This window comes from Manis javanica, chromosome 5 (genome assembly GCF_040802235.1).
Source record: "Manis javanica isolate MJ-LG chromosome 5, MJ_LKY, whole genome shotgun sequence".
Classification (NCBI taxonomy): domain Eukaryota; kingdom Metazoa; phylum Chordata; class Mammalia; order Pholidota; family Manidae; genus Manis; species Manis javanica.
Genome location: NC_133160.1, coordinates 28,590,752 through 28,614,739, shown reverse-complemented (window position 1 = coordinate 28,614,739; position 23,988 = coordinate 28,590,752). Strand labels below are relative to the sequence as shown.

The window sequence follows — 23,988 nt, the reverse complement described above, 5'->3', positions numbered from 1 at the left end:
TGCCCTTTTAGCAATCCGCTCACTGTTAGGAAGTCTCTCAGACTCCCTGACTTTGTTTAGTCGCAGAGCGGCTGGTTGTGGGTACCTGTTCTCCACAAGTGGCTGGAATCTCAGTCTCTCCAAGTATTCCGCCTGTCTTATCTTTCCCACCCCACTAATCTCCAGAGCACCATGTAATGTAGGTTCATGCTCCCAGAGCATATCTCCAGGGCTGGGTGTTCAGTAGTCCTAGGCCTCCACCCCCTCCCCACTCCATTTTCTTCCTCTGGCTAGAAAGCTGTGGTGGGGGAAGTGCTTGGGTCCTGCCATATCATGGCTTTGGTACATTACCCTTTTCCATAAAGTCTTCTCTTTTCCCCGGATGTAGGCAGTCTATCACAGCCTTCTTTCCTGTTGCTCTTTCAGGATTAGTTGTATTTGCTATATTTTCCTATTGTATGTGGTTTGGGAGGAGATTTCTGTCTCATCTCTCATCCCACCATCTCTAAGCCAATCCAGAAATGTTTAACTTTTGAAAAATAAATCTTCAGGCCCAGATGGCTTCAGTGGCAAATCCCACCAAACATTAAAAGAAGGAAGCAACACCAATTCTATGCAATCTCTCTTCCAAAAAATAGAAGAGGAGGGAACACTACAGAACAATTTCCCTCATAAATATAGAAACAAAAGTCCTCAACAGAGTAATAACAAATCAAATGCAGCAACATATAAAAAGAATAATACACCATGATCAAATGGGGTTTATCAAAAGAATGGCAGGTTGGTTCAATTAAAAAAAATAATAAATCAATGTGAATCAACAGTCTAAAGAAAAACCCACAAGATCCTATCAGTGATGCAGAAAATGCATTTGACAGAACCTAACACCCATTCATGAGATAAACTTAGCAAAGCAGGAATAGAAGTAATCTTCCTCTACCCAAAAGAAGGCATCTAAACAAATAAACAAAATCTAAAGTCTGAAAATTTTCCCCCTAAAATCATAAACAAGGCCAAGATGTCTCACAACTCTTCAACATAGTACCAGAAGTCCTAGCCAGTGCAATAAAGCAAGAAAAAGAAATAAAAATTCCTATAGATTAGAAAGTAACAACTAAAACTGCCCTTATTCTTACAGAGGACATGATACCTGCCTGGAAAATCCCAAAGAATCTACAAAAATACTCCTGGAACTAGTGACTTCAGCAATGGCACAGGATATAAGGTCAACACAGAAAAATCAACAGTGTTTCTACTTACTAGCAATGACTAATTGAAAAACAAACTTAAAAACATAATACCATTTACATTAACTCCCCAAAATAGGAAATAAGTAGGTACACATCTATTAAAACATGTTCAGGATCTGTATGCTAAAAATTACAAAACACTGATGAGAGAAATAAAACTGGACCTAAATAAATGCCAAGACATACATATTAATGTTTTGGATAATTGAACATTAGTACAGCTGCCAATTCTAAAATTACCTATAGTTTTAACACAATTTCTATCAAAATCACAGCAACATTTTGGTAGCTATGGACAAGTTGACTGTAAAATTTATATGAAAGGCAAAGGAATTAGAATAAAACAATACTGCAAAGTAAACTTGGAAGGACTTTTCTATTCAATGTTAAGACTTACTATATATCTACAGTAATCAAGACTATACAGCACTCAAGAAGGGATAGAATAACATATCAATAAAATAGGACAGAGAGTTCAGAAAATAATCACAAGTACAACTAACTGATTTGTGACAAAAATAAAAAAGCATTTCAATGGAGGACAGAATTCAATGGGGCTGGAATGACTGGACTTACATAGCAAAAAAAGAACCCTGACAAAAATCTCATGTTATGTAAAAATTAACTCAAAATCAATCACAGAAGTAAATATAAAATGTGAAACTAAACATTTTAGAAGGAAGCATAGGAGAAAATCTTAGTGACCCAAGTTGATGTGAAAAACACAGCGTGACCTAAGGAAGAAATTCATAAGTTGGACTTCATCAAAACTAAAAACCACGTCTATGGAAGACCCTGTTTGAGGGATAAAAAGACAAAACAGCACAGACTGGGAGAAGTATTAGCAAAACAATTCACTATTAAGCATAATTAACTCTCTAAACTCAACAAATAATTTCATTAGAAAATGGGCAAAATACATACAGAGATATTTCATTGAAGAATATATTCACATGGCATATAAAGGGAATGAAAAAATGTTCACTGCCATTAGCCACCAAGGAAATAGAAACTGAAGTCATGATGAGACACTACTGCACACCAATCAGAACAACTAAAATTTAAAAATGGTGACAATGCCACAGCTACTGAGGATATAGAGAAACTGCATCTTTCACACAATGTTAGTGGTGGGAATGTAATATGTTACAGCCACCCAGGAAAAGAGTTTGGCAGTTTCTTTACAAACTAAATATTCACTTACCATAATCACCTAGCAATGGCACTTCTAGGCATTTATCCCAGAGAAATGGAAAATATGTTCACGCAAAAAAATATGTACATGAATGTTCCTAACAGTCTTTCTGTAATAGCTACAAACTTGACACAACATAAATGTCCCTCAACTAGGTGATGGACAAACTGTGCTACATCCATAAAATAGACTACTACTGAGCTACAAAGAAAAAGAACTACTGACACACAAACATGTAGATGGATCTGAGAAGCTTTATGCTGAGTGCAAATGCCAATCTTAAATTATATATACTGTATAATTTCACTTATACACCATTCTTGAAGTGACTATAGTGACAGACTGCCAAAGTTTAAAGCAGGTAAGCAGATGTGATGTAAAGGGGTAGGCATGAAAAGGATTTTTAATTTCTGGTGATCAAACAGTTCTGTATCCTGACTGTGGCTGGGGTTATACAAATCTATACATCTGATAAAATTTCACAGTAATATACACCAAAACCATAAACACATATACACACAAATATAAAATGTGGCAAAAATCTAAATAATACTTGTTTAGGTTTTTTTTCCACAATGAACACCTACTATTTATTGAGCATGTACAACGTGCCAGGTCTAAGGCAAATGCTTCACAGACATATTTTTTTATTTTGGTATCATTAATATACAATCACATGAGCAACACTGTGGTTACTAGATTCCCCCCATTATCAAGTACCCACCACATACCCCATTACTGTTACTTCCAATCAGTGTAGTAAGATGTTATAGAGTCACTACTTGTCTTCTCTGTGCTATACTGCCTTCCCCGTGCACCCACCCCTACGTTATGTGTGCTAATTATAATGTCCCTTGTTCCCCTTCTCCCACCCTTCCTACCCACCCTCCCCAGTCCCTTTCCCTTTGGAGACTGTTAGTCCATTCTTAGGTTCTGTGAGTCTGCTGCTGTTTTGTTCCTTCACTTTTTGCTTTGTTCTTATGCTCCACGGATGAGTGAAATCATTTGGTACTTGTCTTTCTCTGCCTGGCTTTTTTCACTGAGCATAATACCCTCTAGCTCCATCCATGTTGTTGCAAATGGTAGGATTTGTTTTCTCCTTATGGCTGAATAATATTCCATTGTGTATATGTACCACATCTTTTTTATCCATTCATCTACTATTGGACACCTAGGTTGCTTTCATTTCTTGGCTATTGTAAATAGTGCTACGATAAACATAGGGGTGCATATGCCTTTTTGAAACTGGGATCCTGCTTTCTTAGGGTAAATTCCTAGGAGTGGAATTCCTGAGTCAAATGGTGTTTCTATTTTGAGTTTTTTGAGGAACCTCCATACTGCTTTCCACAATGGTTGAACTAGTTTACATTCCCACCAGCAGTGTAGGAGGGTTGACCTTTCTCCACATGCTCACCAGCATTTGTTGTTCCTAGACTTTTCTATGTTGGCCATCCTAACTGGTGTGAGGTGATATCTCATTGTGGTTTTAATTTGCATTTCCCTGATAATTAGCGAGGTGGAGCATCTTTTCATGTGCCTGTTGGCCATCTGAATTTCTTCCTTGGAAAAGTGTCTGTTCATATCCTCTGCCCATTTTTTAATAGGGTTATTTGCTTAACAATATCTGTTTTTTAGTGAACAGTATTATACCAATATCAATTTCCTGCTTTTGAAAATGCACTATGATTATACAAGATGTTACCACTGGAGCACACTGTATGAAGTATAAACGGGAACTCTGTACTATTTTTGCAGCTAGCATGTCTTAAATTATTAAAAAAAAAAAAAATTCAAATATACAAACAGGTGAGCATAGTCAAGGAACTTTTTTAAACAAATAATGAAAAGGTACTAATATTATAAGCTTTTATATAATTAACTTCACTAAAATTTTGTACACTGGTTCAGGAACAGATTAACGAACAGAAAATCTGTATATGTAAGTCTTAAATATATTATAAAGAAACCATTTCAGATCAGGAGAAAAATCAATGGATTATTTAATTATATCCAGTTGGTACATATTCCAAATGGTTTAAAATGTAAGTATAAATACCAATAACATATATATAACATACATAAATAGAAATAAATTATTGAAAAATTTGATAAATAACATTTACAAGTACCTATTCTTGGGGTGCAGCAGCACTTTTTAAACACTGAATAACTTCAAATACATAAAATGTTTAAACTCCTGTATGCCAACAAAATATCATAAACAAAATTTAAATTAAAATAAGAAACTAGGAGATGGCCAACAGACACATGAAAAGATGCTCCACAACACTAATCATCAGGGAAATGCAAATTAAAACCACAATGAGATATCACCTCTCACCAGTAAGGATGGCCAGCATAGAAAAGACTAAGAACAACAAAGGCAGGTGAGGATGTGGAGAAAGGGGAACCCTCCTACACTGCTTGAGAGAATGTAAACTAGTTCAACCATTGTGGAAAGCAGTATGGAGGTTCCTCAAAAAACTAAAAATAGAAATACCATTTGACCTGGGAATTCCACTCCTTGGAATTTACCCAAAGAATACAAGTTCTCAGATTCAAAAAGACATATTAGCAGCCGTACGTTTTTTTTTTTTTTGAGAGGGCATCTCTCATATTAATTGATCAAATGGTTGTTAACAACAATAAAATTCTGTATAGGGGGAGCAATGCTCAATGCACAATCATTAATCCATCTCAAGCCTAATTCTCGTCAGTCTCCAATCTTCTGAAGCATAATGAACAAGTTCTTACATGGTGAACGAATTCTTACATAGTGAATAAATTCTTACATGGTGAACAGTACAAGGGCATTCATCACAGAAACTTTCGGTTTTGATCACGCATTATGAACTATAAACAATCAGGTCAAATATGAATATTCGTTTGATTTTTATACTTGATTTATATATTGATCCCACATTTCTCCCTTTATTATTATTATTTTTATTTTTAATAAAATGCTGATGTGGTAGGTAGATGCAAGATAAAGGTAGAAAACATAGTTTAGTGCTGTAAGAGGGCAAATGTAGATGATCAGGTGTGTGCCTATGGACTAAGTATTAATCCAAGCTAGACAAGGGCAGCAAAACATTCACGGATGCAGAAGATTTCTCTCAAAGCAGGGGGGGTGAGGTTCTGAGCCTCACCTCTGTTGATCCCTAATTTCTCACCTGATGGTCCCCCCCCCTGCGACTGTGCCTGTCTTAGGTTGTTCCTCCCTTGAGAAATCTTACCCGTCTCTGCCTAACCAGTCATCTTCCAGGGCCATACAGGGAAATGTAAAGTTGGTAAGTGAGAGAGAAGCCATATTGTTTGAAAAGGTTAGCTTTTCACTTCTTTGCAGATTTATGCCCTGTGGCTTCTATGCCCAGCACTTGTCTCGAGGTATCTTTACCACCTGGAGGAATTATGATACTTGGTAAATTCGATATGAGGCACGAATTCTATTTAAGGGTTGTAATTAGGAAGGAAGAAGAAAAGCTATAGAGGTAGCAGATGGAAGAAAACATGGGAGGATTGATTATTTCTTTGACATGTCTTCTTGTAGAGTAATTTAAGCATGTATAGGTTTTAAACTACTAACTAATTTGCACACACATATTAACATAATAGGAATACGGTGACATAAACAAAGCAAATCTATAATTACCATCCATCTCCAGTGAAGCCAAGAAAACCATTTAGGCACCCTAGGCATTTGTGAAAATTTGTCTATGATATGATGGATATTGTCCAACTGTACTTGAACAGTCTGAGAAAAATCAGACAAATTAAAGCAGCCCATTTCTGGGATCTGCTCACATCCCATATGTTCTTTTAACCGTAGATAGTCTATAGTCATAAGATTTTGGAGTGCTACAACTTGCACCCCTCCCAACTCCTGGTTGAGTTCTAACAGTACAGATCCGGTCAAATTCGTTGTCTCACTGTATGCACATACCAGCCTAGACATCTCCCTCCTCATTCCAATGGCAAGTCCAGGAAACGGTGGGGTAGATGCAGCCACAACCGCAGCATCGCCCTGATCCCTGTGGAGGCTGTTTGTTGATCATCCCCCTGGCACAAGTCCTCCATAGAGTGCTGATGCCGGAAGCTCCTCCTCATATCGTATCTTAGTTTATTTTCTGGGTATCCAAGCTAGGCCTTGATCTTCTGCATAGAAAGAAACAGACCGTTTGCCCACACTTTGACATACCCTCTATACCACTGTGCAGAACTCATTGGAGGTCAGCACACAGGGACTGCTTTTTTTTTTTTTTCATTAACAGAAAGGAATATTATCAGAAAAGAGTACCTCCATAGCTGATCATCTGACACCCTTTAAGTGATCAACATTAAGGATATTTAAAGCATGTGCTGATCTTTGATTTACCAATAGTTTTATCCTATCAAAGAGTAATCCCCCTTTTCTTTCTTTCTTTCGTTTTTAATCTTTAATCTACACTTACATGAAGAATACTATGCTTACTATGCTCTCCCCTATATCAGGTCCCCCCTAAGAACCACATTACGGTTACTGTCCATCAGCTTAGCAAAATGTTGTAGAATCACTACTTGTCCTCTCTGTGTTGTGCAGCCCACCCTCCCCTTTCTCCTCCCCCCACATGCATGCTAATCTTAATACCCCCCCTTTTTCTTCCCCCCCTTATCCCTCCCTGCCCACCCATCTTATGCAGTTCCTTTCCCTTTGGTACCTGTTAGTCCACTTTTGGGTTCTGTAATTACATTGCTGTTTTGTTTCCTTCCCTTTTTCCTTTGTTCTTATACTCCTCAGATGAGTGAAATCATTTGGTATTTCTCTTTCTCCGCTTGGCTTATTTCACTGAGCATAATACTCTCCAGTTCCATCCATGTTGCTGCAAATGGTTGGATTTTTCCACTTCTTATGGCTGAGTAGTATTCCATTGTGAATATGTACCACATCTTCTTTATCCATTCATCTACCGATGGACATTTAGGTTGCTTCCAATTCTTGGCTATTGTAAATAGTGCTGCAATAAACATAGGGGTGCATCTGTCTTTCTCAAACTTGATTGCTGTGTTGTTAGGGTAAATTCCTAGGAGTGGAATTCCTGGGTCAAATGGTAGGTCTGTTTTGAGCATTTTGATGAACCTCCATACTGCTTTCCACAATGGTTGAACTAATTTACATTCCCACCAACAGTGTAGGAGGGTTCCCCTTTCTCCACAACCTTGCCAGCATTTGTTGTTTGTCTTTTCGATGATGGCCATCCTTACTGGTGTGAGGTGATATCTCACTGTGGTTTTAATTTGCATTTCTCTGATGACAACTGATGTGGAGCATCTTTTCATGTGTCTGTTGGCTATCTGAATTTCTTCCTTAGAGAACTGTCTATTCAGCTCCTCTGCCCATTTTTTAATTGGATTTTTTGTTTTTTCGTTGTTGAGGCGTGTGAGCTCTTTATATATTCTGGACATCAAACCTTTATCGGATCTGTCATTTTCAAATATATTCTCCCATACTGTAGGGTTCCTTTTTGTTCTATTGATGGTGTCTTTCACTGTACAGAAGCTTTTCAGCTTAATGTAGTCCCACTTGCTCATTTTTGCTGTTGTTTTCCTTGCCCGGGGAGATATGTTCAAGAAGAGGTCACTCATGTTTATGTCTAAGAGGTTTTTGCCTCTGTTTTTTTCCAAGAGTTTAATAGTTTCATGACTTACATTCAGGTCTTTGATCCATTTTGAGTTTACCTTTGTATATAGGGTTAGACAATGGTCCAGTTTCATTCTCCTACATGTAGCTGTCCAGTTTTGCCAGCACCATCTGTTGAAGAGACTGTCATTTTGCCATTGTATGTCCCTGGCTCCTTTATCAAATACTAATTGACCATATATGTTTGGGTTAATTTCTGCAGTCTCTAATCTGTTCTACTGGTCTGTGACTCTGTTCTTGTGCCAGTACCAAATTGTCTGGATTACTATGGCTTTGTAGTAGAGCTTGAAGTTGGGGAGTGAGATTCCCCCTACTTTATTCTTCTTTTTCAGGATTGCTTTGGGTTTTCAGGGTCTTTGGTGTTTCCATATGAATTTTTGAATTATTTGTTCCAATTCATTGAAGAATGTTGCTGGTAATTTGAAAGGGATTGCATCAAATCTGTATATTGCTTTGGGCAGGATGGCCATTTTGACGATATTGATTCTTCCTAGCCATGAGCATGGGATGAGTTTCCATTTATTAGTGTCCCCTTTAATTTCTCTTAAGAGTGACTTGTAGTTTTCAGAGTATAAGTCTTTCACTTTTTTGGTTAGGCTTATTCCTAGGTATTTTATTCTTTTTGATGCAATGGTGAATGGAATTGTTTTCCTGATTTCTCTTTCTATTGATTCATTGTTAGTGTATAGGAAAGCTACAGATTTCTGTGTGTTAATTTTGTATCCTGCAACTTTGCTGTATTCCGATATCAGTTCTAGTAGTTTAGGAGTGGAGTCTTTAGGGTTTTTTATGTACAGTATCATATCATCTGCAAATAGTGACAGTTTAACTTCTTCTTTGCCCATCTGGATTCCTTGTATTTCTTTGTTTTGTCCGATTGCCGTGGCTAGGACCTCCAGTACTATGTTAAATAACAGTGGGGAGAGTGGGCATCCCTGTCTTGTTCCCGATCTCAGAGGAAATGCTTTCAGCTTCTCGCTGTTCAGTATAATGCTGGCTGTGGGTTTATCATATATGGCCTTTATTATGTTGAGGTACTTGCCCTCTATTCCCATTTTGCTGAGAGTTTTTATCATGAATGGATGTTGAATTTTGTCAAATGCTTTTTCAGCATCTACGGAGATGATCATGTGGTTTTTGTCTTTCTTTTTGTTGATGTGGTGGATGATGTTGATGGATTTTTGAATGTTGTACCATCCTTGCATCCCTGGGATGAATCCCACTTGGTCATGGTGTATGATCCTTTTGATATACTGTTGAATTCTGTTTGCTAATATTTTATTGAGTATTTTTGCATCTACATTCATCAGGGATATTGGTCTGTAATTTTCTTTTTTGGTGGGGTCTTTTCCTGGTTTTGGTATTAGGGTGATGTTGGCTTCATAGAATGAGTTTGGGAGTATTCCCTCTTCTTCTATTTTGTGGAACACTTTAAGGAGAATGGGTATTATGTCTTCTCTGTGTGTCTGATAAAATTCCGAGGTAAATCCGTCTGGCCCCGGGGTTTTGTTCTTGGGTAGGTTTTTGATTACCGTTTCAATTTCTTTGCTCGTAATTGGTTTGTTTAACTTTTGTGTTTCTTCCTTGGTCAGTCTTGGGAGGTTGTATTTTTCTAGGAAGTTGTCCATTTCTTCTAGATTTTCTAGCTTGTTGGCATATAGGTTTTCATAGTAATCTTTAATAATTCTTTGTATTTCTGTGGAGTCTGTCGTGATTTTTCTATTCTCATTTCTGATTGTTGGTTTGTGTTGATTCTTTTTCTCTTAGTAAGTTGGGCTAGAGGCTTATCTATTTTGTTTATTTTCTCAAAGAACCTGCTCTTGGTTTCATTGATTTTTGCTATTGTTTTATTCTTCTCAATTTTGTTTATTTCTTCTCTGATCTTTATTATGTCCCTCCTTCTGCTGACTTTAGGCCTCATTTGTTCTTCTTTTTCCAGTTTTAATAATTGTGATGTTAGACTACTCATTTGGGATTGTTCTTCCTTCCTCAAGTGTACCTGGATTGCTATATACTTTCTTCTTAAGACTGCTTTCGCTGCGTCCCACAGAAGTTGGGGCTTAGTGTTGTTGTTTTCATTTGTTTCTATATATTCCTTGATCTCTATTTTGATTTGTTCATTGATCCATTGATTATTTAGTAGCATGTTGTTAAGCCTCCATGTGTTTGTGATCCTTTTTGTTTTCTTTGTAGAATTTATTTCTACTTTTATACCTTTGTGGTCTGAAAAATTGGTTGGCAGAATTTCAAAATTTTGGAGTTTACTGAGGCTCTTTTTGTGAGCTAGTATGTGGTCTGTTCTGGAGAATGTTCCATGTGCACTTGAGAAGAATGTATATCCTGTTGCTTTTGCATGTAGAGTTCTATAGATGTCTATTAGGTCCATCTGTTCTAGTGTGTTGTTCAGTGCCTGTGTGTCCTTACTTATTTTCTGCCCGGAGGATCTATCCTTTGGGGTGAGTGGTGTGTTGAAGTCTCCTAAAATGAATGCATTGCAGTCTATTTCCCTCTTTAGTTCTGTTAGTATTTGCTTCACATATGCTGGTGCTCCTGTATTGGGTGCATATATATTTAGAATGGTTGTATCCTCTTGTTGGACTGAGCGCTTTATCATTATGTAGTATCCTTCTTTATCTCGTTACTTTCTTTGTTTTGAAGTCTATTTTGTCTGATATTAGTACTGCAACCCCTGCTTTCTTCTCACTGTTGTTTGCCTGAAATATGTTTTTCCATCCCTTGACTTTTAGTCTGTGCTTGTCTTTGGGTTTAAGGTGAGTTTCTTGTAAGCAGCGTATAGATAGGTCTTGCTTTTTATCCATTCTATTACTCTGTGTCTTTTGATTGGTGCATTAAGTCCATTTACATTTAGGGTGACTATTGAGAGATATGTACTTATTGCCATTGCAGGCTTTAGATTCGTGGTTACCAAAGGTTCAAGGTTAGCTTCTTTAGTATCTTACTGCCTAACTTACCTCTCTTATTGTGCTGTTATATACACTGTCTGGAGATTCTTTTCTTCTCTCCCTTCTTATTCCTCCTCCTCCATTCTTCATATGTTGTGTGTTTTGTTCTGTGCTCTTTTTAGGAGTGCTCCCATCTAGAGCAGTCCCTGTAGGATGCCTTGTAGAGGCGGTTTGTGGGAAGCAAATTCCCTCAGCTTTTGCTTGTCTGGGAATTGTTTAATCCCGCCATCATATTTAAATGATAGTCGTGCTGGATACAGTATCCTTGGTTCAAGGCCCTTCTGTTTCATTGCATTAAGTATATCATGCCATTCTCTTCTGGCCTGTAGGGTTTCTGTCGAAAAGTCTGATGTTAGCCTGATGGGTTTTCCTTTATAGGTGAACTTTTTCTCTCTAGCTGCCTTTAAAACTCTTTCCTTGTCCTTGAGCCTTGCCATTTTAATTACTATGTGTCTTGGTGTTGTCCTCCTTGGATCCTTTCTGTTGGGGGTTCTGTGTAATTCCATGGTCTGTTCGATTATTTCCTCCCCCAGTTTGGGGAAGTTTTCAGCAATTATTTCTTCAAAGAGACTTTCTATCCCTTTTCCTCTTTCTTCTTCTTCTGGTACCCCTATAATACGAATATTATTCCTTTTGGTTTGGTCACATAGTTCTCTTAGTGTTGTTTCATTCCTGGAGATCCTTTTCTCTCTCTCTATGTCAGCTTCTATACGTTCCTGTTCTCTGGCTTCTATTCCTTCTATGGCCTCTTGCATCTTATCCATTCTGCTTATAAATCCTTCCAGGGATTGTTTCACTTCTGTGATCTCCTTCCTGACATCTGTGATCTCCCTCCGGACTTCATCCCATTGTGCAGCCCTATGTTTATCACAGCACTTTTTACAATAGCCAAGGTATGGAAGCAACCTAAGTGTCCAACAGTAGATGAATGGATAAAGAAGATGTGGTACATACACACAATGGAATACTATTCAGCCATAAGAAAGAAACAAATCCTACCATTTGCAACAACATGGATGGAGCTGGAGGACATCATGGTTCAGTGAAATAAGCCAGGCGGAGAAAGACAAGTACCAAATGATTTCCCTCATTTGTGGAGTATAACACCAAAGCAAAATTGAAGAAACAAAACAGCAGCAGACTCACAGACTCCAAGAAGGGACTAGCAGTTACCAAAGGGGAGGGGTGGGGGGGTCGGGTAGGGAGGTAGGGAGAAGGGGATTGAGGGGTATTATGTTTAGTACACATGGTGTGAGGGGGTCACAGGGAAGACAGTGAAGCACAGAGAAGGCAAATAGTCAATCTGTGGCATCTTACTACACTGATGGACAGTGACTGCACTGGGGTATGGGTGGGGACTTGATAATATGGGTAAATGTAGTAACCACATTGTTTTTTCATGTGAAACCTTCATAAGAGTGTATATCAATAATACCTTAATAAAAGAAAAAGAAACTAGGAAGAACATTTGTAAAATGTTACGGGCAAAGGGTTAAATAACCTTATTTTTAAAAGTGTTTACATATCGTAAGTACAAACACAGAAGGGTGGACAAAAGGCATGAACAGACAATTCACAGAAAGTGAAACAATGATAAATGAAGAAAATTCACCCCTACTAATGTAAATTGGTGCAACCACTATGGAAAGCAGTATGGTGGTTCCACAAAATACTAAAAGTAGAAATACCATTCAATGCACTAATTCCAATTCTAGGTATTTACCCAAAGAAAACAAAATCCCTGATTTGAAAAGATATATGCACTCCTGTGTTTATCACCACACACTATTTGCAATAGCCAAGATATGGAAGCAACGTAAGTGTCCATCAATATGTGAATGGCTAAAGAAGATATGGTACATATACACAATGGAATATTATTCAGCCATAAGAAGAAAACAAATCCTGCCATTTGCAATAACATTGATGGATCTAGAGAGTTTTACGTTCAGTGAAATAAGCATAAAATAAGAATAAAAACGAAGCAAAACAGAAGGAACAAAACAGCAGTAGACTCATAGACACTGAGAAGTGACTAGTGGTTACCAAGGCGGAGGGGTTGGGACAGGTGGGGGTTGGGAGGGGGATAAAGGGGCACAATAATTCACAATCACAATATAAGTTCATCATGGGGACAGTAGTACAGCATGAAGGATATAGTCAATGATTCTGTAACATTTTTCTATGTTGACAGTAACTGTACTAAAGGGGATGAGGATTTAATAATATGGGTAACTACTGAACCAGTGTGCTGTACATCTGAAACATATAAGATTGTACATCAATGATACTTTAATAAAAAAATGCATCCCTCCTAATAATCACAATAAAGCAAATTAAAGCAACTAGGTACTTTTTTCACCTCTCAACTCAAATTGGCACATATTAATAAAAGCGGTAAGATTTACATGTTCAGAAGCTATGGGGAAATGACCTCAAGGTATACTGCTATATAACTGAAACCTCAAGGCAGGAATTTTCTTACTTTATTGTTTTCCCAACATTAAAATAAAACCTACATGACAGGTATCCAATATGCTAATGAAATATTGTAAAGTTAATGAAAATTATAAAACCTTTGAATCATTTATATAAGAGAAGAGTGAAAAAAAGTAAACCTCTGTTATAGATGGAATGTTTGTTCCCTCCTCCTCTCCCCCAGATTACTATGCTAAAGCTCTAATCCACACTATGATATTTGGAGATGGGGCTTTTGGAAGGTAATTAAAGTTAGATTAGATCATGGAGGTAAAGCCCTCATGATAGGATTAGTGGCTTTATGAGATGAGGAAGAAAGATTTCCCTCCTTTCTCCTACCCCACCCCAACCCACCACGCACCAAGGAAAGGCCCCATGAGGACACAGCGAGAAGTCAGCTGTCTGCAATCCAAGGAAAAAACTTCTCACCAGACACCAACCTTTCTGAAACCTTGACCTTGAACTTCCATCTCCAGAACTGTGAGAAATTAAGTTTCAGTTGTTGAAGCCACCCGGTCTACAGTATTTTGTTTAGGCAGCCTGAGTGGACTAAGACAATCACTATCCTGTAATTCCCTGTCTACAAAACACTGCCATTTTGATTTGTGCATTATGTACAGCATCTGGTTCATTCCTATCTCAAGCTGCCAACCACAGTTCCCAAGTATCATGCCCAGGGTCTCAGGGTTGTGCAGAAAACATCCATCCTTTGTCAGTTTTCAGCACAGTAGCCCAAGCTCCCTCTAGACAAATGGCTTCAGTAACAAGAGGACACACTTCTCCCTCCTCTAAAGAGCTTCTATTCTGTTTCTGTTTCTAGAACTAGAAGAACAGATTCTCTCATCATTTCAAGGGCTAAAAATCTCTGTGTCCTTGGTCCCAACTAAGATCTTTCCTCTCAAACTATGTTTTTCTTTCTGGTACCTTATCTTTCCCTGTCCAGTCCTCATTTCCTTCTATTTGAAAATAGGCACAGATGTTCCAAACAGATTTTTAAAAATATAAAATAATCTTCCCATTTAACCCTACCACCTCCTCTTTCTTTCCTCATATCACCCATTTGTGTAAGATGTACTTTGCTTTTATTTCCTCACTTTCCCCCCTCTCCTTAATTGCCTCATTATGTTCTTAATGCCTTCACACTCAAATCTATAAATAACCTCCTAATCAAATACAATGTTTTCCCCATAGTTTTCATTTTCAACTTGGATTTGTTATGTGATAGCTACCTTCTTTCTCAAAAGTTTGTTTCCTGGTTCTCTTTGACACAATGAGTACTCAATTTTAGCTACAATAGCTTTTTTTTCTCTACCTTTCACACATCAATATTTATTGGACTCCTATTACAGGACAGTCATTGCATTAAAAGTTAGGGATTCGAAGAAGAAAAAGACAAAGTTCTTGGCCTTAGGTTCATTTTTCAGTTCAGTCATTCACCAAATTTTCACTGAAAAGCCCGGCACTATGCCAGGTGCTGGGTTTTGAAAGCAAATTAAAAGCCTGTTGTCAGTGAGTTCACAGCTCACAGGCAAACTTCTTTTTTGTGTCCCCAACTTACACTATATACTACTTGAGAGCAAAATCCAAGTCTACTACCTTCCTGAATCCCAAAAAGTATTTTACCCTCAGCAAGTGTCCAATACTTGTGAAGAAAAAAGGACTAAAACACTGCTTGGTTTAGAAACAGAGTATTTTTCATCATACATGAGACACTGAGAAAGGAATTATTTCCTAAGAAAGGCAACACAGTGGAATGAAAAAAAAGTATCAAATGCAGAGTTTCACAAACTTGTATTTGAATCTTAGCTCTGTCAGTACTATAGCTTGATGTTTAACTTTTGAGTTTTCATCTCCTCGTCTTTAAAACAGCTCTCCCACCAATATCAGAAGATTGCTAGGAGTGCTATAAAATAATGTTAAATACATGTAAATATATCCGCATGTAATAATATAAAACCTCTATCACAAAGTCCAGTACACTGCAGGCAATATCCAAGTAACCCCCTTGATGTGTTCCTTATTTTTCTTTATACTCACTAATCCTTTACTATGACCAAAATGACTATTTGTATTCAAATAATATACTTCTTTGCCTTGATTTTCATGGCTCAGAACAAGCCCTCACCTTAACGTACATGTTCAAGATGAGGAACTCAAATTCCACGTAATTCAGTATCAGAGAACCCAAATTCTTAAGACTTTACACCCAAATGTTTTCCTTAAGAAGTATTCTACATGTTCCTTGATTATTGAAATTTCTACCTCTATTAAAGAAGAATATGCATGAACATATAGCAGGGGCTACATAAAGCTGGAAAGATAAGAACAAAACACAAAGAGGGCTAATGCTGTAGTCAACTGCTAACCCTCATAAAAAGAAAAAAAGAGAGAAAGCGAGAGAGGGAGAGAGGGAGAGAGACAGCATCAGAGGGGATATTTTATGAAAACAGTAAACACACTGACTACAGAAACCCAGAGCTGCTGCTATTAAAGTAAGTACTCCAGGGGGAAGCCCTTTGCATTCTTCAAAGTGTAATAGCCAACTCTTATACACTCTGCCAGGTGACAAGTCCTGCCTACATACTCAGGGTTCTTGTTAGTTTTTCTAATCTTTCATCCTTAAAAATGAAAAAACAGACAAGGGTCACATAAGTTAGAATGGCCACTATTCAAAAGATGAGAAATAATAACTGTTGGTGAGGATGTGGAGAAATGGGAACCCTCCTATACTGTTGGTGGGAATGTCAATTTGTGCAGCCACTGTGGAAAGCAGTATGGAGGTTCCTCAAAAAAACAAAAAACAGAAATACCATTCAGCCCAGTAATTCCAGTTCTAGGATTTACTCAGGGAAATCCCTGATCTGAAAAGATATATGCATACCTATGATATCACCATATTATTTGCAATAGCCAAGATATGGAGGCAACCTAAGAGTCCGTGAATAGATGAATGGATAAGGAAGATGTGGTACTTATACACAGTGGAATATTATTCAGTCATAGAAAGAAAAGAAATCCTGCCATTTGCAACAACATTGATGGATCTATAGAGTAGTATTACATTCAGTGAAATAAGCCAGGTGGAGGAAGACAAATACCACATGATTTCACTTACATGTGGAATCTAAAAACAAAGCAAAATGAACAAAACAGCAGTAGACTCACTGACAGACACTGAGAAGTGACTGGTGGTTATCATGGGGGAGAGTCTGGGGTGCGTGGGTAAGGAGGGTAAGGGGATTAAAGGGGCATAAAAATTCTCAACCATAATACAAGTTGGTCAGGGAGATAATAATACAGTCAATGATTCTGTAACATCTTCCTGTGTTGACAGATAGTAACTGCACTAGTGGGGGTGAGGATTTAATAATATGAGTAACTGTTGAAGTACTGTGTTTGGTATCTGAAACCAACAGAAGATTGTATATCAAAGATACTTCAATAAAGAAATAAATTAAAATAAAGAACAGGCAAGGATGATCAGACCAAGACAAACAATGACTATCTGGCAGAAGAGGGAACCAAAGGTAAAGAAAACAAGAGAGAATAGATAAGAACATTACACAAACAATCCAGGAAGCCCAATTTCAGAAAGCTTCTGACAGAAAAAGCAAGGAAATGGAGGGGAGGGCATTGTTTAAGAAAATAACATAAGACAATTCATTAAATATGAAAAAGATTCATTAAATATGGATCTTCAGATTAAGGGGCCCATCAAGTATACCACTACGGAATTATAAAATATATAGGACATATAACAGAGAAGCTTCCAAAAAAGGGAGAAAATTAATTTCCTACTGGAAACAAAAATGAAACAATTTCTAATTCCCAAAAATTAGAACAATGAATGCCAACAGCACTGACTTCAACATTCTGAGGGAAAATAATCTGCAATAGAATTCTATACCCAACCAAACCACCACTCAAACATGAGGAAAGAACAGACACCAGAATCCAAGTTTATTTGCCATGTACACTTCCTCTCAAGGAGTTACATGAAAACAAACTCCAACAAAATTTTTAAAAAGAATTTTTTTTAATTAAATAAAAGGGAAGACTGAAATCTAAGATCAGTGGAGTAGATCCAACTCAAAAATGCAGCAAGGAAAATCTCAAGAATACAGTAGTGCAGATGGCCTGAAACAATTAGTACAAATTGGAACAGGATCTTGACAGACTAATGTGTATGATTAAGAGCTTGGGAAAAATGAGACAATAATAAAAACAGACAGACAAGAAAAACAGAAAATGAGGAACTTCAGGAGAAAAAATGGTCTAAATATGAAATAAAGATATGACTAGAAGCAACTGATAGTTTTAAAACAAGAATTAACTTTTTCTTCACTTTCTCCTTTGAACAGCCCAGGGTCTGTGACTTTGAACCTACAAGGAAAGAAATATAAACCCAAAAAACAATGCCTGGCCTGACAATGAACAATATTTACTTAGCTACAATAATGAAAATGTACTTACTGGATACTCAGTTTTAGAGATAACCTATGAACTGACTATGAAAGGCTTGGCTGTGTAGAACACAGAACAAATATGTGGAGGTTAAAACTTTGACAAGTTAAACTGAAAACTATACCTGACAGCAAGGTAGAGGTGCCAATATCTTCCCACAAAGTGGGTCAAGAAATACACCTAACAATTAATACAACAAAAAATAAAGGTTCAAGAGTGCTTCTGAGAGAAGTTAAACTATTGCACTATTGCCCCCAAGAGGATGTTAAGTCCTAACCCTTAGTATATGTGAATATGATCTTATTTGGAAACAGGGTTTTTGCAAATAACTAAGTTAAGATGAGGTAGGTCTTTAGGGTGGGCCCTAACCCAGTATGACTGGTAACATAAAAAGGGGAAATTTGGACACAGAGACAGACATAAAGGGAAGGCAGAGCCGTTCAGATGATGTGAAGACACAGGGAGAATGCCATCTATAGAGCAAGGAATGCCTGAGGCTATTAAGGGCTAGGAGAGGAGCAAGGCACAAAACCCCTCCCCCCAACACCCTCAGAAAGAAGCAAGCTTGCCAACACCTTGATTATGGACTTCTAGACTTCGGAACTGTGAGGCAAAAAATTTCTGTTATTGAAACCACTCAGTTCATGGTACTTTGTTATGCAGCCCCAGGAAACTGATAGAGAACAGAAAAGCAAAAAATTATGGGGGTGGAGTGTGAGAAAAATCCTCATCATACATATTGGAGAAGCAGAAAATTGCGGTAAATTAATTTTGGGGATAAGTTGATTTTTTTTTAAAATTAAAGAAAGAAAGATATGTAAATACGTAATCTAGAATTATGAAGATCATCAAAAAACAGCCTCAAAAACAACTAAAGACTGTCTCAGCAGAGCGGAATGGGAGTTGGAGAACATGTTTACTTTAGGCTCCCTTGCAGTACTTTCTTTATAACCTTGTATGTTCACATTACAGTAAGAATTAGAAATGTTTAACCAAGTTACAGAACATACATAGTAATCTCACCTTTGAAAAAGACATATGACAACCCAATTTTTTAAATGGGCAAAGAGCCTGAATAGACATTTCTCCAAAGAAAATATACGAATGGCCAAAGAGCACATGAAAAGATCTCAACATCACTAATCATTAGAGAAATGCAAATCAAAACCACAACAAGATACCATTTTACACACATTAGGGTGCCTATTATTAAAACAAAGAAACAAACAAAAACCAGAAAGCAAAGCTGGTGAGGATACAGAAAAAACAGAACCCTTGTGCACTGCTGTTGGGAATATAAACCGTGTGCAGCCACTATGGAAAACAGGATGGTGGTTCCTCAAAATATTGAACATAAAATTACCACTGATCCAGCACTCTACTTCTAAGTATATATCCCAAAGAATTGAAAGCAGAGACTTGAACAGATATTTGTTTATCAATATTCATAATAGCAGCATTATTCACAACAGCCAAAAGTGGAGACAACTCAAATATCCATTGAAGAATGAATAGAAAAATAAAATGTGGTATATACATACAACAGAATATTATTCAACCTAAAAGGAGGGAAATTCTGATATATGCTATAACATGGATGAACCCTGAGACACTATGCTAACTGAAATAACTCAGACACAAAAGGATACTGTATGATCCGACTTATATGAGGTGCCTTACAACAGTCAAATCCAAAGACAGAAAGTAGAATGGTGGTTGTCAGGGGCTGTGGGGAGGGGAGAATGGGGGCTTTGTGTGTAAGGAGTTAAGAGTTTCAGTTGGGGAAAGATGAAAAAATTCTGGAGATGGATGGTGTTACTGGCTGTACAACAATGTGAATAAACAATGCCAATGAATTACACACTTAAAAATGGTAAAAACTGTAAATTTTATATAATGTATATTTTACAAGAAAGAAAGAAAAAAACATATGTACATGAGTACATTAACATATAAAACCTTTCCAGCACTGCAGAGGCTCTTTCATAGATCCGTCTGATCACAACTTCCCACCTTCTGCTAGAGGAGCCACTAGATTACCTTCTGATAACTGAACTACATCTGCTGTTTTTTGTGTCTGGCTTCTTTCACTCAACCTTCTATCTGTGAGATTCATCCACACTGTTGTGTGCGTTTGGTAGTTTGTTCCTTTCTATTGCTGAGTAGAATTCCATTGTATGAATGTATCACAATTTATCTGTTTGCCTGTTTTGGATATTTGATTATTTCCATTTTTTGACTATCATGAAGAAAGCTACACACATGGTGTGGGGGGAGCACAGGGAGAACAGTGTAACACAGAGAAGGCACATAGTGGATCTGTGGCATCTTGCTGCACTGATGGACAGTGACTGCATTGGGGTATGGGTGGGGACTTGATAATATGGGTAAATGTAGTAACCACATTGTTTTTCATGTGAAACCTTCATAAGAGTGTATATCAATAATACCTTAATAAAAAAATTTTTTAAAAAAGAAACTACAGCAAATGCTTATATGCACATCTTTTGTAAACATGTTTTCATTTCTCAAGGGTAAATACCTAGGAGTGGAATTCCTGGGTCATTGAGTATATATGTACGTTTAGCTTTGTAGAAAATACCCAACAATTTTCCAAAGCTGTAGTAGTGGTTTACACCCCCAGTAAAAACTTGGAGCAATGGAAGGCTGCATAATAAAAACCTGCTTTTCCTTTAAATACAAGTTACTTAGTGCTACATATAAGACAAATATTGCATTCTTTGACTCTCTAGTGTATCAGCTCTTCACCAAGGATCACTTGTGCTCTGATTACAAAAATTTCAATTCAACAAGGGCAGAATGGCAGGACATAGACTTTGGGGTTTTTTTTGTAAAGCTCTTTAAGTGATTCTGAGTCATGATAACCAGGTTGAAAGCCATCATTTTAAATGATGATAAATATAATGTTTTTAATCACAAAAAAAGTTTAAGAAATCATAAAAAAAGTTTTAATCACAAGAATTACTCTTACAGTTTAGAAATAAAATGGAGTGGAAGAGAACCTGATTTTAGCTTTATTTTGTGAGGTCACTAACTTGGGTAACAAAGCCTCCTCACAGCTCTGGTTTTATTTCTCTTACCTTAATTATCTGAACTGCATCATACATCACCATTCATTGGAATTCCATAAATACCTTTTTTTAGTTGTGCCACCTGTAATCACCAAAGGAAAAAAAACTTCAGAAAGATAAAAACAGTTCTATTTAAACCCATAGATCGTTTCTGGGGAGAGGAATATACTTTAACAAGATGTCTGATAGAGCAGTGTTGAACTAGGAGCCATAGGACAAAGCACCATCCTAAATATTAAATAGTCAGTTGAGATCACTGAAGAGCATGTGAGAACTGAATTCAGTGGGAAATTAGGTCTTTCTTTCCAGTGGAGGCAGAAAGGAACATTCCTCCCTTATCCCAAAACTTGGACTACTCCACTGCAAAACTGTTTACCCCACAGGAGACATTTGGCAATGCCTAAAGATAATTCTGATTGTCTTATAAATCACAGGACAGTCCTCCCATTACAAAGAATTATTCCCAAATGCCAAGGTTAAAAATTCCTGTACTGGTCAAAGACCCAAGTTCAGGTCTAAGCCCTACAACTCATTAGCTAAGTGACCCAGGCCAAATCTATTAACCTCTTTTGGCATCAGTTTCTTCTCTTAGAAAAACAGTAGAGTCTGAGTTAAATATTCTCTCCCACTCTAATTCTTAAGGTACTAAAATAATCAAATTTATACTGAAATAACAGCTAACATTTAAGTATATGTGTTTTACCTCATTTAACCTCAGAATAGCCCTATAAATCAGATGCTATCGTTAATCTCACTATTCAGGTAAATAAGCTGATACAGAGACTTGCCTAGGGTCAGAAAGTGGTAAACAACAGTTAGGATCTGAACCCAGCCAATCTGATTTTGGAGCCCTTGTTCTTGTCATTATCTTCCTCACCCCTTTGGACCTCTGGACAGATGATTGAGTTAACCACATCCCTCAATTCATAGACCACTAAACACCACTTGAGGGTGTAGGTCAGAAACAGAGAAGAGACAACATTTTTCAGCTATAGATTGACCAAGATGAATAAAACAAGGTTTGAAGCTATTCAGGATCTAATGTCACAGGTTGCTCACTGACACTGTGAAAGACAACCCCTTTCGACACAAAGAGCACTCTTCAATCTATTTCACTTCTGGAAATCTCTTCAAGAAAATAATTCTAAAAACAGGAAAGAACTTCATACATAAGACAGTCATTACTCTATTTTTATTAATATGGAAAATTTAGAAATAGGAATTCTAGGGAATTTTGGGAATGGATACATAAACTAAGCAAGCACTTGATGGAATGTTACATATCCATTTTGAAAGTTAATGAACATGACAAAATAACCCACTTATGTTAAAGAGAAAAGGCAGGATACAGAATTTAATGTCATGGCAGACACAAAGATAAATGTTCATATCCTCCTTCAAGAAAGGATTTGCTGCCCACCTGCAAGGTGTGTGGTTAGCTGAGAGCTTCCTGCTGTGAACTTTAAAATCCATGTCAGCTTTCAGGCAGAGAGCACCCTTTCCTTGGGACTGATCCCAGTCAATGACTGGACGATGTGGTGGTCCAAGGGCCTGGCATGCCTGCCCAGTGAGGTTCTCCTCTATTGGGCAATCTGGCCTGCCAGAGACTTTGTCAGGTGTGCACTGCAGTCTGATGGCTTCCCAGACCAAAACTTCCTTCTTCACAGGCATTATTCCCACAATAAATCCTTTACCCTCCTACTCCATCTCAGTTGGCTTCCTGGAAACCTAACTGCCACATATATTTAGTGTACTTACACTTAAGAAACAAAAGCCACTGGGGGAGGGGGCAGAAAGCTCCCAATAAATAAACCAAAATGTTAACAATGGTGGGACCTCTGTGCTTCCAAGCATTCCTTAACTATCATCTATTACTTGTAAATAATAAAAAGAAATCAAAGGAGGAGAAAAGGGAACTCTTCTACACTGTTGGTGGGAATGTAAATTGGTGCGGCCATTGTGGAAAGAAATATGGAGGCTCCTCAAACAACTAAAAATAGAAATACCATTTGACTCAGGAATTCCACAGCTAGGAATTTACCCAAAGAAAACAAGACCCATGATTTGAAGACAGATGCACCCCAATGTTTATCACTGCACTATTTACAAGAGCCAAGATATGGAAGCAACCTAAGTGTCCGACAAGGGATAAAGAGGATGTAATACACATACACAATGAAATATTACTCAGCCATAAAAAGAAAAGAAATCCTGCTATTTGGAACAACATGGATGGATCCTGAGACTATCATGCTCAGTGAAATAAGTCAGGTGGAGAAAGACAAATACCAAATAATTTCACTCATTTGTGGAGCATAAAAACAAAGCAAAACAGAAGGAACAATATATATCAGTAGACTCACAGACACCAAAACGGGACTAGTGGTTACCAAAGAAGAGGAGTTCGGGAGAGTAGGGGAGAGGGAGAAGGAGATTAGGGGGCACAATAATTTGCAATCACAATATAGGTAGGTCATGGGGATGTTAGTACAGCACGGAGAATACAATTAATGACTCCATAACATCTTAATATGTTGATAGACAGTGACTGCAATGGAGGGGGTGAGGACTTGATAATATGGGTGAACGCTGAATCACTGTTGTGTATTTGAAACCATCATAAGATTGTATATCAATGATCCTTTAATTTTTAGACTTTGTTAAATTTTGCCCCTTAAGAAATATTCTAATGCCAGGATAAGTTATTTCGTACACAATGTGCTCAAATTCCCCAAGGGGTAAATTATAACCAAACAGATGGAATTCTCCAAATAATGCACATGCCCATGCACTAAGGAACTAAAAGATTAGAATTTTATAAGTTCAGCTTCCTCATTTGTTTAGTTAAAAGATGTACTAGTTTAGGATTTAAGAGGGCGGCATGAGAGGT

At 37.4% G+C, this 23,988-nt stretch overlaps 1 protein-coding gene across 5 annotated transcripts in view; it reads right to left on the bottom strand.

Annotated features, from left to right (window-relative positions):
- PTPRA (protein tyrosine phosphatase receptor type A) overlaps positions 1–23,988 on the bottom strand; it is a 258,722-nt gene that overhangs the window by 138,136 nt on the left and 96,598 nt on the right. For 3 of the 5 annotated variants that reach the window (XM_037017449.2, XM_073236844.1, XM_037017451.2), the window contains exon 2: positions 21,108–21,180. The exons of the other annotated variants lie outside the window; for them this stretch is intronic. In XM_037017449.2, the coding sequence (XP_036873344.1) occupies positions 21,108–21,140 (33 nt within the window). In that variant the 5' untranslated portion in view covers positions 21,141–21,180. The remainder of the gene's footprint in view (positions 1–21,107; positions 21,181–23,988) is intronic. 5 annotated transcript variants of the gene reach the window in all.